Source organism: Phocoena phocoena, chromosome 7, assembly GCF_963924675.1.
Source record: "Phocoena phocoena chromosome 7, mPhoPho1.1, whole genome shotgun sequence".
Lineage (NCBI taxonomy): Eukaryota > Metazoa > Chordata > Mammalia > Artiodactyla > Phocoenidae > Phocoena > Phocoena phocoena.
The window spans coordinates 45,803,861-45,821,995 of record NC_089225.1 but is presented as its reverse complement, the minus strand read 5'-3'; the positions used below and the strand labels follow the sequence as shown (position 1 = coordinate 45,821,995).

The 18,135-nt window shown below is 37.2% G+C and overlaps 1 protein-coding gene across 1 annotated transcript in view; it reads left to right on the top strand.

The window, feature by feature from the left end:
- Nucleotides 1–18,135, top strand: part of KCNH7 (potassium voltage-gated channel subfamily H member 7) — a 456,073-nt gene that overhangs the window by 424,848 nt on the left and 13,090 nt on the right. The window contains exons 10-13 of the mRNA XM_065880238.1: nt 2,823–3,075; nt 6,282–6,487; nt 8,242–8,341; nt 16,865–17,116. Of these exons, the coding sequence (XP_065736310.1) occupies nt 2,823–3,075; nt 6,282–6,487; nt 8,242–8,341; nt 16,865–17,116 (811 nt within the window). The remainder of the gene's footprint in view (nt 1–2,822; nt 3,076–6,281; nt 6,488–8,241; nt 8,342–16,864; nt 17,117–18,135) is intronic.

Below are 18,135 nucleotides of genomic sequence, written 5' to 3'. Positions count from 1 at the left end.
AAACAGGAAACAAAAGTTAGAGAGATGAAAGGAAAAGGAATTCTTAAACTCTCTTGAGGCAATGGAACACAAAATTTAGTGGTGAATTTCCTACTCACCAAAGAGACCAACGAAAAGAGCACATTGGGCATGTATCTCTCAATTTCTAGCAAAGAGAATGCAACAGTTCTTTAGGAACAATAAATATGTGTGAGGAAAAAAAAAAGCAGAAAAAGCTAGAAGTAAACTTTCCACTGAACATCTACAATGCACAGGATGATTTACATTCATTATGACATTTAATTGTGGGCACAACCCTGTGAGGTAGATATTATTTTTACAATAAAGGAAACTGAATCTCAAGAAAATTTAATTGACTTGACAAAAGTCACAGCTAGTAAGGGATGGAACTAGGACTTGAGCTCATGCCTATCTGATTCCACAGCTCATATCGCACCCAGAGAAGTGAATATCCCCTACTCCTATCTCATCATCTCACCTGCATCTTCCAATTCAAAGCATGCATACACACACACACACACACACACACACACACACGTGCACAATTTTTCCTTCTATAACCAGGCTATATTCAGAAAGTATAATTGAGAAACTTCAGGAAAATGACAGAAATAACAGCTGTAACCTCAGTATTCTCATTCCAACTACTATAACGGTAGCAATATTTCCATTTATGTGAAACATAAAATGCCTTTACAGATAAACCCTAAGAGAAAAATAGGCATATCTGTTACTTGGGCTAATGTTCTTTATGTTTTTATCTGTATGGGGACATCTGAGAGTTACACTGAGACCACAATAGTGGGCTTCACGCAGGAAAAGTAAATCATATGCAGAGAAGCCAGTGAACTGGGGTTTGTTCCTAACATAGCACCTCCAAATAAAGTGGCCCCATTTCAGAAGACAGTGTCCAAACCTAGCTTAACTCTAGTCTAGCATCACGTGCCAAAGAATTGAATGTGATTAGTTTAGACAGGTAGAAGGACCAGCAAACTAGAGGGCTGCTTCCATGAGAGGAGCTGGGTTGCTTGTGATCCCAGCAAAGCGTGGGAAAAGAGTCTCCAACTCCAAAGGCAGAAATGGGCAAAGACAAGTTATTCTGGAGAGGTCTCCAGTCTAAGCAGGCAATCCGACCGGTGTCCAGTCATGGAGGTGAAGCCTGAAGGTTACGGTTAAGGGGAGAGGTTTCAGACGAGTGCCTAGGAACTCAGACAGAGGAGAGCTCCTTTTTTGGGAGTCTGAGCCAGGTACTACAGGAATTTTAAGATAAAAGTCTGAGTTTCTATGGCTGTTCAGAGCTGGATGAGCAGGGTCCTACAATCAACACACTATTTATCGGTAACTTATGACAAATTCCAATATTGCAAAGGCTCTTATTCTCTGGCAAAGAAACACAGATGGATCAAGTGACTTGCACAAGCAGCAGCCTGTGGCAAATTCATGACCAGAATTTATATTCTGTGGCTTTTCTTCTAAAACACCCTTGACCCATTTCTGTGGGGGACTCTACAATGAAGGAAATAAGACTGGAAACAGTGGCTGTCATGTTTCAGGTCTCTCATTGATCCTTTCGTATCTCATCACAATCAGTCTGACCAATTGCATCACACAGTGGTCCTGCAGACGCAGGATCCCTGTAGTTACTTTAATATTTAACATAGTAAAAATTGTGAGTGAACTCAAATATGATCTAATTTGAAGTTTCTCTACGGGCCACATGCATTTGATTATCTACACGAATAATTTATTATTACTTTTAGCTATAGTCGACAGCAATAAGAAGGTTGACCCAAAAAGGTAGGAAATCCTAAAATTACATTTTTAGGCACTATATAATGCCTTCTCCCTCTACTCCAAAGCATATTTAAATGGATCCATTTTTACTGACAGAGGAGAGTCAACCTGACAATTAAAATTTCTATATGCCACCCAAAATAGCTAAGACACATACAGAAGAGTTGAGTATCCTTGACCCATTGTATACTGGACATTTTTTTTAATAACATAAAATTTTATTCAATTTAAATTGAGTAGCACTCATCACAAGCTATTGTTTAATCTTTTTTTTACAAGTTTTAATTTAGTCACTGAATAGGTTGTCAAAACAGTAGAGCTGTTAGGAGGTTTATGTATGCATCGTAACTTCTGGCACAATTTCCGTTTCTGAAAACTGAACTACAGTTTTAAAGTACGTTTGCTCTTCTCCTTCCCTTTCTCTATTTTCAGTGCTTATCAAAATATTTAGTACTAATAATGTACATATGAAACCTAAATATTCCAAGTATTGTTAGCTAAGGGCTAACAATATGGTATATGACACTTTCTGGTATATGACACAAATACCGTGGCTATTTCAGGATCGTTATTTTTCCTAATTATAACGCAGATGTGTACCAGAGATAGTAGTCCAAATTGACTTGAGATTCCTTCTAAAGGTTGTCTTTCTAGTTGTACCACCTTTCATTAGTTATGTCTTATTAATTGTCACGTTGCATTATATCTGTGCACGGTATGGTGCTACATAACATAATGCAGGAAATGAGAAGCAGTGTGAAACGTTGTAGGCATTACATTTTAATGAGACAGCATTTGTGTTGCGTCTGAATGCCTGCAGTTAATTCCGAGAACAAGTATTTGAGTTAAAATTCTGACATGTTCAGCAAAGCAAGTATTCATTAAGGCAGGCGAGCTAGAAGCATTGTAAGAACTCCTGTGTGACATTTACTACACCTGCGGTTCTGTGAACGCGAAATATACTTTATTTCAGGTGGAGGTAACCCGGTGCGCCGGTAGTATGAAACTCTTTCTTTTTTTTTCTTCAGGTCCTAAAGGGTTTCCCAGAATGTTTACAAGCTGACATTTGTCTACATCTCAACCAGACTTTGCTGCAAAACTGCAAAGCCTTTCGAGGGGCAAGTAAAGGTTGCCTTAGAGCTTTGGCAATGAAGTTCAAGACCACCCATGCACCTCCAGGAGATACCCTGGTTCACTGTGGGGACGTCCTCACTGCACTTTATTTCTTATCCAGAGGCTCCATTGAAATCCTCAAAGATGACATTGTGGTAGCTATTCTGGGTGAGTGTTTTAGAATTGGATAGTCACAAATTCAGTTATTAGCTACTGCAATGCATAGTTTAAAATGACAGAAAAGAGGGCTTTCCTATTTATTTATGAGTACTAAGACTGATGAGTAATTTTAAAGCTCTATTTAAAATTCAATTCAAATCAAATTAACCTTGCAGAAAATATGTTTTCTTGACTGCCTCACTTTTTCTCTGGTGTGTAAATGCTTCCATCTTGGCACCTACTTAAGCTTTTGAGGCCAGATATATGAAAATAGTCAGCATTTTCCTTTTCATGTTAGAGGATCTTGGATTTATGCTGAGATCTTATCACCTTAAATAAAATATATACGTAGTAAGCATACTTGCTAGCATGTGCCAATGCCCTGTCATGAAGTGGGTTTATATGTTGATGAATTTCATCTACTTGCTGTGCACTTTACCTGCTGTGTCCCATCAAACAGAATTATATGAGTCCTTACCTGGGTAATACAGGGCTATAAACTTAACACCTAGGGATAAAAGTGGTGAGGAGATGAAAATTAGTAATAAGTTAAACTGGTTTGGGTGCAAAAGAAAGTCCATCTGTCCAATCTGCCTCTTCAAAAATAAATTTAGTCATTGCGAACTTGTAAGATTTCTTTAGAATATTAGAACAATGGTGAAGAACAAGGGAGCAGAGAGAAACTAGATCAGTTGTTGTCCTCTCCTATCCCCTAGCCAGTATGTTTAAGCCTCCGTCTCCCCATGAGAATACCCACCCCCAATGATTGTGAACATGTACACTTCCTTTTTCCTGCAGATTAAATCTGGTCCTATTTAAATAACAAGCACGTAAGTCAGTGATTTCCTTTCGCTTGACTCTTGATGTTAACATCCAAAAGGACAAGGATATTGTCTGTTTTCTTCACTGCTACGCAGAGCCAAAATGGGCATAGCACAGGGCCCAATACATGAATGAAGATGTTTGAGAGATTCCTATTTATTTTGATAATTTTATTATGAGAGCCTTTTGAAAATTTTTTCAAAATTGACCAGATGCACAATTTGGTTTACGATCCAATAAGCAGGCTAAAAACATATTCTAAATCACTTAGCAGCTAAACAATAAAGTGAGATTTTCACCAGATTTGGCTTTGACAGTTTGCTTTAGTATGGTGCCAGGGAAGGAGCACACATCATTGCGTTCCTGATCTTCAAGTCAGCCATCCCTAACTTCTACAGGAAGGTAACAAGCCTTCTTGCTTTATAAAATAATAATTTTAGGGCTTCCCTGGTGGCGCAGTGGTTGAGAGTCCACCTGCCGATGCAGGGGACACGGGTTCGTGCCCCGGTCCGGGAAGATCCCACATGCCGCGGAGCGGCTGGGCCCGTGAGCCATGGCCGTTGAGCCTGTGCGTCCGGAGCCTTTGCTCTGCAACGGGAGAGGCCACAACAGTGAGAGTCCCATGTACAGCAATAAAAATAAAAATAAAAATAAATATAAAATAATAATTTTAGAGTGTAGTTAAGCTGTACACGGGGACTGGCTTACCCTTTGCTCATTTACAGTCACATAGCTAATTAAAATACGAAGCTCATGCTGAATTTAGTTCAGAGCTTTTCTCTGATAACATCTATGCTGAAGTATCAAAACTATAAAGAATTTCAAGAGATTCTCCTTTTCTGTCTCCATTTCCATGTAAATCTGCACTTAAAATCCTCAGAAATAGTGATTATTTATTCTATTTTTGAAAAGCTAAGTATTTATTTAAACTACAGTTAATGTATTCTCTCCAATGTTAATTTTTCTTATAAAGATATGGCATCTGATTTCTCCCCATTATATTCACACTTAGAATAAGAACATTACAGCATTTTTCTTTTACATGAACTTTGTTTAAAAGTCTTGGTAGTTTCCATAGTCAGGTATATATGAACTTGTCTACCAAAAACTACAGTAACAGATCCAGGGAGTTTTTTCTAAATCTGAAAGGAAGCTTCAGGATATATGTAAGAAGGTACATTTTACGCTGCCATTGACTACCTTTAAAAGTTATGTAATCGATAATCCATCAGTAGTTATTACGCATGTATTCCATAGGTATGATTTTTAAGTGCCTTGACATTCAGAGACAGAAAAATCTAAGTGGCCATGACTTTCAGGGAAAATATTGGGAGAAGATGAAACATATCAAGGGTGCTAAGATTATGACTGGAGTCAGAATGCATGGGATTTAGTCATGGCCACTCTCTCCCTCCCTTTACTTCACCCAACTAAGAAGGTGACCTTGACCTAATCCGTTTACTCTCTTTAATCTTCTATCCATATTCATAAAATTTGGATAATAATTAGTAATTTTTTCATGAGGTTATTTTGGGGATCAAGTGAGATAATACACCTAAGCATTTGACACAGTGCCTGACACCTACTTAGTCCTCAGCATTTGTTGTTGCTGTCATTATCATCCTCATCACTGAAGGGCACCTAAGAAAGAGGTGACACGTGGCTAGGCCGAGGGTCTGCGGAGGGTGCCCATCAGAAGCCAGACAGTGAAATAACCCCAGGTTTGGCAAAAAAGCAGGAAGGACACACTTTTAGAAGAAAGGCCATAAGGCCATATAGTAAAAAAGCATGACTGTATTTTTTTTTTTTTTGAGAAAATGTAACTAGATTTATTAAACAATTGGGCAACTTTATTAAGGGCAAATCCAAAAGTGGTTACTAAAGGAAACAGGGTATGTTCAAATTGTACCCCTAGTCCTCTTAAGTGTTAAAAGAGTTCCACCAAAACCCCATGTTTGGCATCACCTCCTGAGACCATCCTGAGATAGAAAGTCTTAAAATTTGACTCTCCACAGCCTTTCGCATATTCCTAGGTTGACAAAATTAGACCACACCTACTATTGGCAAGACTCTTTTCTAGCAATGTGTGGCATAGCAGACTAGAGCCGTGTTTGCTGCATTCCAGATGCTTAGCCAAAGAATCAAAACAAGGAAGTAATGGGGATTATACCAGGACCAGTGCTCTAAGAGACAAAATTCTGGTCAGTGAACAAACATGACTGGGGCAGCCAGTACGAGGTACTGGAATTTTGCTGCCCAAGTGTCTGTTGGCTGTAGGGTCTTACATATGAAATTTTTGGTTCAGGGATTGGTCAGTGGTCCCCTTCTACTTTCAGAAGGAAAACATTAAGTTCAGATTCCTTTTTTTCCTTTTCTCCTTTTATCTTTTTTAGGAAAAAATGATATATTTGGAGAAATGGTTCATCTTTATGCCAAACCTGGAAAGTCTAATGCAGATGTAAGAGCTCTCACGTACTGTGACTTGCATAAGATCCAGAGAGAAGACTTGCTAGAGGTTTTGGATATGTATCCTGAGTTTTCTGATCACTTTCTCACAAACCTAGAGTTGACTTTCAACCTAAGGCATGAAAGTGCAAAGGTATATGTTGCCTGCTTACTTTTGTACTCTGACATTTTATTTTATTCTTGGATTGCCCAAATACCTCTGAAAGATCAAGTGGAATAGTGTAGAAAAACTTAAGCAATTGTGAATATTTGAAAGGAAAAGCTAACTTAATATTGGAATTTCTCAATTATAGAGATGGAATTCAGTCTAATTTCTTTCAAGTATATTGAATAATTTTAGGTAGTTCAATTACTTTTGACCTTTTAGGAACTCTTGGGTGATATATTTGATTTATAATAGCCTTGGTTTATATTGAGTGTGCCAATTATTTGTAATAAATGGGTGATTCTAGGCTATTGAAAATTGCCTAGAAGAGTTTATCTTATAAAGAGGTTAAAATATTCTCTCAGCTATTATTTACGCCATAAACTGTTTACCGATATCTTTTCAATAATTATGAAGAAGTTAAACTCTTAAAGTTTAGGCCCATATTTAACACAATTTCTAAATTGCAGAAGTATAAATTAATCAGGCTTATACCTGAGTCAAAATTAATGCTACAGAATGAAGAACATTTACTCTACTAGAAATAATATTTTAAGTAATATGATTTCACCTAGGATGAATTTTGAGAGTGTAACCCTTATATCCCTCACCCTCTTCCACTATGAAAATGTGTCCTTATGACCTACGAGTATTCTAAGAATATAGACTTTATCTTGCAGCCCACAATTTATTACTAGGTTATTCCTCCATCCCCTTCCCCCCAAACCTCATAACCCCAACTCCAATTCTAAATACTTTTTTGTCAGAAACCAAATGTTTTGACACTTGCCAGTGTATTTTAATGCTAACAAATAAAAGATCCTCAAGTCAAGAGTTAGGTAAAACGTGGTATATTTCATTCTCCCTGGAGTTACAGTCATTCCCAGGGTGCTGTGAGAGACAAAGATTTTAAGGTCACAAGAGTACCATTCGATAACCTGAAACGCCAGCTCAGTAGTTACTTCTTTTCAAAAAGCTGAAAAGTTGAAAAATAATTAGGTGGTAAGAGGTTCGTTACCAAGAGTATATTCTTTTTATAATGATTTTAATTCAGAATTCTATCAAATTGCAGTTTGAGATCACCAACCTCATTCTTACTTTGCTTTTAAAAACAACAGGCATCTACCTCAGATAACTTATTTACATAAAACGTTTAGGCAGCAACCAAAAAAATATTTGGAAACTTCCAGTTTTGTTTACAAGAGAGGGAGGAAGGAGGAATGGGGAACAAAATAATCAAGGGTTCAGAGCATAGTGTTTATTGAATTCAACCTTATATTTATTCTTGTGAAATTTAACCTTGCCATCATTACCATGTAATTTAAACATCATAGCTAATTATAATTAATTTACACTTTTTTCTCTGTAGTAATGCAGATTCTGCTATTTTTTTAATTATTATTATTTTTATTTTAAACTTTACCAAGTTACATAAAATATATTCCACATGAAGGAATATGTTGTCTCTAAATGTTGACAACATCATCCCCAAACATTTCTGATAAATAACTTCTACAACTCTGATTTCCCCATTAGGTGGAGAAACTACTAGGATTATTCTAGCAGACTATTTTATAATTTAGAGAAAACCATTAAGCAAAGTATTGTAGCTATCTGCCTGCAATCTAATTATTAAGTCTTAAAGTGGTTGAAATAATATGAAATAGTAAAGAGTTTACTGATGATACATTGTGTTCAAATTGAATAATCTTCCATTTTATCTTCACGTTCCATTAACAAAGGCTGATCTCTTATTACAATCCCAGTCCATGAATGATTCTGAAGGAGACAACTGTAAACTACGCAGAAGGAGATTGTCATTTGATAGTGAAGGAGAGAAAGGTAATTCATTCTTTTCTAAAATTTAAATGCAGAACATGTGGTTATCAGTTCTTCTTACTTAAATGCTCATTATACTTCTGATTTCAAGGATAAACTTTATTCAGATTTTAAGGCAAATCCTTTGCTTTTTTCAGTAGCTAATGATATGGTTTCTGATTGATAGCTCTCAACAGTGTTTCTCAAGACCTGATCCTAGGCCCTCTTCTTTTCTTATTCTATGTCATACTCTTTCCCCGAGTAATCTCATTTATACCCATAGTTTAATTATATTTTCACATAGGAGATGTACATATTTATACCTTAATCCCAGATCATCTGAGCTTCAGTCTCATATATCCAGATGCCTATTAAGCCATCTACTTGAAATCGCAAGGGCAGCTCAAACTCAACATTTCTTAAATTGAAATCATGATGTCCCACTGGAAACCTATCTCTCCATCAATTGCCGTGTCTCTAAATGGCATCACCATTCTATAAACTGCACAAAACAGATCTATCTAGGAACCAGCCATCTCTCAACCTCTTCATCCACCCTGGTAACAAGTCTTGTTAGTGGCACCCGCAACACATCCATTTACTCTTCAAACCAGGTCTCTATTGTTTCACTTTTCTCCATCTTCAGAGCCGCAACTCTGGACCAAGCTACCATAATACTGAAACACATTTCAACTCACCTTCCCAACTTGCCCTCTGTCATCTATTCTCCACACTGGACCACTGGTGATTTTTTTTTTTTCTAAATGCAGGTATGTTTATGTCACCCACATATTTAAAGCCCTCTAAAGACTTCCCATTCCCTAAATTCTTCATAGGGTAGGTTTATGCCTACCTCTTCAGTCTTATCTCATACCATCCTTTCCTTCACTACCCTAACCTGGCCTTCCCCACCAGCTCCTCTCTTTTGCAGCATTTATTCCAGCTGTACTTCCGTATGATTTGCATCATCATTTAATCAGTGATATCTGCCTGTAGATCATAAGCCCCACGGGAAATATTTAGCCACCTGAAGCTTCAGTGCTTGCCTCACAGCAGGTCTTCAACAAATATTTGTTGAAAGAATGACTGAGTTAATGAACTAGCATTTGAGCATTTTCCATATGATTCTTTTCCTCCTTTTGCCTTCTTAATCCAAGTTCTTTTCTTGGCCCTCTTCCCTCTGGATTCTCTCCCAAGGGGAGAGCATCTACTAGCTTTAACTTGCCCTATATTTCAAGTGAACTCAGCTACCCTCTCTTTCACATACATCATTTTTGTGTTTTTGCTTATATCCTTTCCTTAATTGGAATTTACTTCCCTATCCTTAAACACACACACACACACACACACACACTCACACACAACTATACCACACCACTTTTTCATCCGTTAAATTACATTTTTTTGTCAAGGTTAATCTTCAGTGATATTCAGTGTGAACTCTTCCTTGATTTCCTCAAAAATACAGGTTTTCTTTCTTTCCTGAATTCCTAAGCCACTTCCCTGTTGTTATACGGATGGGCCTTGACTTACGATGAAACAATTTGTGATTTTTTCACTTTACAATAGTGCGGAAACAATACACATTTAGAAGAAACCGTACTTCAAATTTTGAATTTTGATCTTTTCCCAGCTAGCAATACGCTGTGACGCTCCCTTGTGATGCTGGGCAGCGCCACTCCCAGTCAGCCGCACGGTCAAGAGGGAAACGGCCAATACACTTACAACCATTTTGTTTTTCACTTTCAGTGCAGTATTCAATAAATTACATGAGATATTCAACAGTTTATTGTAAAATAATCTTTTGTTAGATGATTTTGCCCAACCATAGACGAATGTAAGTGTTCTGAGCATGTTTAAGGTAGATTAGGTTAAGCTATGATGTTCAGTATGTTAGATGTATTAAATGCATTTTCAACTTATGATATTTTCAACTTCCAATGGGTTTATTGGGCTGTAACCCCATTGTAAATCAAGGAAGATCTTTATTTTCAAAATCTGCCCCGTTCAGTGGTTATTGGTACGTTTGTCCTTTTTCTCTCTCAAACTGCAGATTCTTTTAGCAAATCGTGGTTGATAAATATCTATTGAATTGGGCTGACTGTTGACTCCTCTGGCTGATTGCAGAACAATAAACCATTCACAGATAGGTGATAATTTATTACTGCAATGTCCTTCATTATTCTCCTAGTGACTTTTTCTAAAATCAGAACCATAACAGTCAAGCTGTTCTTCTGTCAACTTAATCTAAATCCCTTATCCTGAAGTTAATCTCATATTTTGATCTCACTAGAAATGAAGAACAGCTTGACGATATTGTCTATATAATAATGTCCCCCATACAGTTGAAGATTTATTAAATCTCCTTTCAATCTTGTTCAGTTTCTTCATTCTCAAGCTAAATGACTCAACGTTTTTATCTCCTGACGAGGCCCTGAGTGTGTCACAATTTATATTGTGCTCGTGCATGTAGACATTTCTATTGATTCTGAAAACTTTTCCTTTAATCACGGGCTTAGTCTATAAGACCCATTTTATATAAAGTGTTGATGGTAAGGGATTTGCCTGCCTGTAGCTCTTTGAAGTTTCCTGGTGTGTCAGTGAGTAAGCACTTTTTGGTCAACATGAAAACACAATTAACTCCAGTTATCCGGAGCCTGAGAGCCTATTCCAGTCTTCAGGACTCCATGGTGCAATAGGCAAGTTTAAAATTTGCTGAAAGCAATTTAATCCCAATCACCCCAATCTAAAGATCTGAAAGGGCCGCTCATTCTATATTTCTTGATATAGAATCAATATCTGGGAGGAAAATGCATATAAGTAAGTATAAAGAGCAGAGAACTTTCAGAAGATAATTGATACTGAATGATATGGAGGGTACATAAACTAAAAGCTGCCCATGAAATGTATTGATTACTTTAGAGTTGGTTTACTGCTCATTTGAAACAGTACCTTGAGGGCAGATATCCAAGAGTGCTGATGACTGTGAATTAATCAGCAGAGGCATCACGAACCAGAGGGAAGGACACGTGGTTAGCCATTGGAGACAGACAGAGGTTGAGTCTTACAATTACCGCTCACGACCTACTCAATACAACACTGGAACTCTTCAGGCTTCAGCTCTCACCTGCACAGCGCCCCCCATCATGTCTACCACGTGGTGCTAAGGAGCTTACATTCAAAAAGAGATATTAAGAATGAAAAGATATATATAGAACCTCTGCAAGTTGACTTGAACTAGATAGAAGCTTAACGTATCGGATCACTTCTCTCCCAAAATGCATTTGTAGATGAAAATGGTTTGTCCTCATAGGCTACACATTTCTTTTAAGAATATAAACTCAGTTCCTGACAAGTAAGAGTTGTCAGTTCAGGTCCAAATTTGAGGACACCTTGTATTTTTTTGAAGATATATTCAAGAAGTTCTCTTTCCTTCCTAAAATTCTGGCATGGAGGTACCCAGGACCTCCCCGAACTGACTATGGTCATTGTAGGGGGAGATGTTATAGTTCCTGAGAGGGAAGTAACATGTTATTTTTACAGAAAGTGAAGAATAAAAATGTATCTTCAATGACTTCCTTAGTGATCACAAGCATTGGCAAAATAGTTGGACAGAACAGAAATAAATGTGGTATAACCGTTTGGAACATGTTGAAAAATAGTCTCTAACTGGTCTTCAGAGTTGGATTGTACTTACTTCAGAGTGTGTCAGTGTGGTTTATTGGGTTATGGGAATACTTCTTTTAAAATTTTGTGATGTGGAGCTAAGATCCCACAAGCTGTGCGGCACAGCCAAAATAAAATAAAATAATAAAATTTTATGTTGTGTATATTTTATAATATACATAAATTTTAGTACAGTAGCATGTAAAATGGCACATGAGATACACACACAAGCATATATATATTTTTTACTGATAGCACTTTTGTGACCAAATATTTGGAATATTCTGCTCAACTCTTTCTATGAACGGAAAATGCAACATCAAAGTAGCTACTAATGGCTGACTTAGGGAGACAGTGACCTTTTGAGAGAGAATAATGCAATGAGAACAGCAATTAACAGGCCTCCCCAGAAAACAGAAAAAAAAATTAAAATGTGCTAAAGATATGACTGTACCAACCAAAGGGATGGAAATTAAGGTGAAAAAATGTTCAGCATCTTCTTTTCTTTGGATTTAGATAGTGCCACACATTTCATGAAAAAACAGAAACCCATTTTAAGAGATATACACATCCTAAGAGCAATTTTCTCATTTCCCTACCCATGTAATTTTTATTGAAATGGGCACTTCTATATATATCAACTGGTAAAATCTAGTGTTCCAGAAAATGAGTGGAAAGAGGTCTTGAACTCATCATACCTGTGTTTCAAAGAATAGCAGTAAAGCTTATCTCCTTGTAATGTTGGTTTAGTGATTTCACATTGCCATCCAAAAGTCAGTAAAGTTTTGAAAGTGTTTCTCCAAAATAAATAGCTTCTGTGAAAGTTATTGAAGTTAGGAGTAAATATATACACTGTTAAACTTGTTTTTACAGAATATAGGTGGGTCAAATTCTAATTTTATTAAGTTTTTAAATATATTGCTATTATACTTTGGCATCTCTTTGGAATATCTTCTCCAATAATAAATAATGATTAGCTTTTGTTATCCATTTCAGTCATACATAAATGTATCTTTAATTTTTAAGATAAATTCTTTATCTTTATTTATATAGAAAAATGACTCTAATCCACTTTCAACTTTCTTTGATGCTAGAGAAGGACTCAAGCACTTGAGATCAAATGAAGAAATTTATTTTGGACTCCAATTTTCCAATGAAATAAATGTTTTTTAATGCATTCAGCTGGAAAATGCTCAACTCATCTCAAAATCGTTACCAGTAGGAAATCTTAAACGCAAATGCTGAGAGAGTACATTAAATGCCTCTCTTTTACCAAAAGTTGGGTCCACCTGTTGGGTCTGACAAATAAAAATGATAAATCACCTGAGAGAAAGACTCCATAAATAATGGAGAGAGCACAAGCATTTGTTCCCAGATTGTTTGAAATGTAAGAATTTTACATAATCATTCTTAAGATGGATGGGTCAACCACTCCATCAGGACATTCGTTCTGTGCTCTTCAATCCATCCTGAACACAGAGAGACACCTACAAGACAATTCACAACTGCTTTAGAATTGGATCCTGTGAGAAAAGGGGAGGAGGTGAACTGTCAGCCTACAGAAACAAGGGATTTTTTAAAAAGTTTTCAGTCATCTAAATCAGAAAAATTGGAGGCTTAATTAAATAGGCAGGGTTTTTTTTCTTTGTAAAACGATGGTAACAGGAATGATTATACCGTCTCATTTCTAGCAAAAGGGAAAATGTAAAAACTACTCAGATTACTATTCGGAATACTATTTCTACATAGCATTTAAGAAAACAACATTAAGAAATAATAATAATAAAATAGCAGGGCTTCCCTTGTGGCGCAGTGGTTGAGAGTCTGCCTGCCGATGCAGGATACACGGGTTCGTGCCCCGGTCCGGGAAGATCCCACATGCCGCAGAGCGGCTGGGCCCGTGAGCCATGGCCGCTGGGCCTGCGCGTCCGGAGCCTGTGCTCCGCAACGGGAGAGGCCACAGCAGTGAGAGGCCCGCATACCGCAAATAAATAAATAAAATAAAATAAAATAACATTAAGAATAACATTAAGGAAAATAGTACCTAATGCTACTTAATGTCTATTAAATAATCCAGTTTAACCAGAAATGGAACAAGCCATCAAAATCTAGAGGTACCTGGAGGCCAATTATAATGCATTTCAGTCCAATATCATGTATTCCATTAGCCAACCTCCAGCCTAAGCCTGAGCAGTTTCCATTTTTAATCCACGAATAGATTGTCATTTCAACTGTCATTTTAAATGATCAGATTTGAAGCTTTGATTTATCTAGTATGGAATAGAAAAATGCTGCAGTTGGGCTGCATCAGAGAAACTGTTCACATGGCCTGAGTTCCAAAACGCAGCTGGCTGATGATCCAGTGGCAATGAACACAGAAGTAAATGTGGAGTAATTTCCCCTATGTATTAGAAAAAATTCAAGGATATCAAACGTTTTCTTCTTTCATGATCCTACTTTTACCTGAAATTCTTGCTGAAGGATTTAGATGGCACGTGTATGAAATAATTTGCTCCGGGTTCACTAGAGAACTAAATAATAATCCCTCATTCACCACATTTTGTGAACACGTGTCCCGAGTTGAAATCAGCAAGTTATAATTCAGTTTAACAATATATGTTGACTGATGAATTTGTGCCTAAGCATCCAAAATCAAGCCATAATTTAGTAAACTAAGACCAAGGCCCATGTGGTAGGTGGGACAGAACATTTTACTATGTATGAGGATTTACAAATCTACAGAGAACTCCCAAGGTCTTTCAAGCCAAAAAGGCGAAGTGATTTAATGATGTGTGATGTACATTCATTACAAATACCCATGTTAGCATTATCCTTACTTATATCAGAGACATATGAATTCCATGTTAATTCAGTTTACATTTGATTCTGCTGGAAAAGATTCCATGAAAGTGTTTAAAGGAAAAGCACTTTGGGGAAGATGAGAAGCCTTTGTTGGTTCAAATGCCATTGGTGGCCAAACTGCACAAAAATTTACTCAGGAGCAACAAACTGATGCAATTCACAAAGCAGGTATGAGTATAATTTAGAGACGTGAAGTGTCTAATTTTTTTAACATTTACTAGCATAAAATTGGAAACTGTTATTTTTTGAGGAATGAAATGATATGTTTATAAAGTGGGGAAATGTTGATCAAATTTTCAGGAGGGGAGAAGTTAAAATCACAGGAAACAGAGGAAGAGATGACAAGAATGAAGGAAGGCTGTGTCTGTGACACTGGAGAGAAAGGGCTTGTGTAAGAAGAGTTGATCTGGATATTTACAGGCAACTAGACTAGTGGTTGAGCAGAGAAATCTAAGTGATACTGAGTAATCAATGATGTCAACAATGCTTGAGACTGGAAAGGTCTGTGGTCTTCTCAGTAATGATGAAATCACTGAGCAAGTGGGGAATCTTAAAGAAAATAAATTAAGCAATCTGCTTGCACTACATTGAACTTTAATTGGCAAGGTGTAAACTAACTCCTTAATAACCATTTCACATGAACTGTTTTTTGGGGGTTTTTTTGGGTTTTTTTTTTTTGTGGTATGCGGGCCTCTCACTGTTGTGGCCTCTCACGTTGCGGAGCACAGGCTCCGGATGCGCAGGCTCAGTGGCCATGGCTCATGGGCCCAGCCGCTCCACGGCATGTGGGATCTTCCCGGACCGGGGCACGAACCCGTGTCCCCTGCATCGGCAGGCGGACTCTCAACCACTGCGCCACCAGGGAAGCCCCATGAACTGGTTTTTAAACTCTATCCATTTTTACCTTGGGCTGCTTTCTAGCTTCTCATATTTTAAATTATGATTTTTTTAAATAAAAGAAAAAGATCTCTGTTTAATTTCTGTGCCATATGGGAATTTTAAAAAACAGTTGGAAGTTTCTCTGGAGTGGCCTTAAATCAGTTCATTTGGCCTTCTATAAATAACAAAGTAAGCACAACCAGGCGGAGAATAGATGGAGACACCATCTTAAACGTTTCTCTAGAAAATGATATACCTTCTGGAGTATGTGGGTTAGTTATTAGCAGTAACCAGATGGAGAATTATACTGTCTCCCCAGGACACTAATGGGAACAAGTTCTGGGTTTTGTCTCTTGGAGTTTTTCCTGCTGAAATATGTTCTAACACAACCTGCCAGGCTGAAATTATCCTGACATTTCAGTATAAAGCAGCTAATATGCACTACTGGCTTTAATGTAGTTAGGTAAACCTACCTTAATTACTGTGTTTAAGCTTTATATTCTTTGCAATATCCTGCACAACCAAACTGCCTGGAATGTCAAGGCCATTACATGCATTGAACTAGGGTTGAAGTTCAGCCTGCCAGCCTGTACCACAAGGAGGCTCCCGGTTTTGACCTTCACAATGTGGAATGACCACCACAGATGAGAGGGCATGAAGGTTAAAAACAAACAAACAGTAAGCTGCATAGCGGTGACATTTTAGAATTGGGACACATTTTTCTTCACTTTTTCATTTCCTTCAAGAAATAGTACACCATATTTTAAGAATACAAATGACTGTTGAGCATGTATAAATAAGGTTTAAGTTATCCTAAAGTTTTTTTTCAGAGATATAAATGCTATTACTACCACAGATATTCTTTTAATTTTGGAACGAATAGCATATCTCATTAAGATAATCTAATGTGCTGTGAATTATGAAAGAAAAAGTCTTCTTAAGTAGTTACATACTCAGTAGGAAAAAGAGAAAGAACAACTTTTCTGGCAGTTTAAAAGAAAATCTATGTTAAAGTTATTCCAAAAAAAAAATCACTATGACAAAGGTAGTTTATGTAGCGCTAGATAGTGCAGTAGGCATAGAGTCTCACATTTGATTCTCTTCTATAAAATAACTTTTCTTTGATAGATTTTGGCAAAGGAAGCACTACAAATGATCCTGAAGACTCTGTAGATACCCTAAGACATTATCAGAGGTCCAAGAAACACTTTGAAGAGAAAAAAAGCAGATCTTCATCTTTCATCTCCTCCATTGACGATGAACAAAAGCCTCTCTTCTCAGGAATTGTAGATTCTCCTCCAGGAATAGGGAAAGTAACTGGACTTGATCTTGAAGAAACAGTACACACCTCAGGAAGAATTCCCATAGATAAAAGAAGTCACTCTTGCAAAGGTAATCAAGTTTCTCCAGAATCTCGTTGTCTTTCCTCGGGACTAATCACAAAATGGTGACTTGGCACAAATGAAGGACCATACCGCACATTAATCTAATCTGCAATGTTGTGATATATTTGCAAAGATCAAATCTTAGATCATCTACAAAGTGTTTTCAGGGTTCTGGAATAGTGGTCATTATTCCCAATTATAGCATAGGAGGGTCTGTGTGGCCAGGCAGACTTAACATAATGCCACATAGAACGTTGTAGGAATGTCTGTTCTAGTGACTCCGTGGGGAGAGGGGATCGATGAGTATTTGAAGAGAGCAAACCCATTGAATCTCGTATGTATCTTCTGTATCCATTCCTCACCCCCAAACCTGTTTTTTTTTTTATAGCATGAAAGACCAATGCAATAAATACCAAAAAGAATTTCAGTTTACTGAGAATTATGAGAAAATGGGGAGAAATGCTCCTAAATAAAGTATGCTTTTAGATCCAACTCATTTGAACACATTTGTTTAAAAGGGATACCCAAGTATATGGGTTTTGTTGTAGAAAATATGCATGAACTGGGTAATTGTGCATAATCAGTGTATCCAGATTAGATGCTAAAGGGTGGAAAACTCAGGAAAACTTGAGGACGGTCACATGAAAGAAAAATTAACTTCTCATCAGGAGCTAGATATACGGATCTTGTTAAATCTTGCTAAGTGGGTGCAAGAACAGGTACGGGCAGGCTGCTTGGGTTCCAAGTTCAACTCTGTGACTTACTCCCTTTATGTCTTTCAGTAAGTGATTTGACAGACCCCACTAAGACTCAGTTTGCATATCTTCAGAATAGGAATAATATCTTCTAACCAACTGGTCTGTTGTGATTACTAAACAAGAGAACATGCATAAATTACTTTCTCTGAAATAAAATCCCCAACTCTGCTTAGTATTTTCTCACAGCTTTTCTTTTCTAACCCTTTAATCATTGAACATATTCCTAGATATATAAAAATGTAGAGATGAAGAAGGTGTAGCAAAAAAA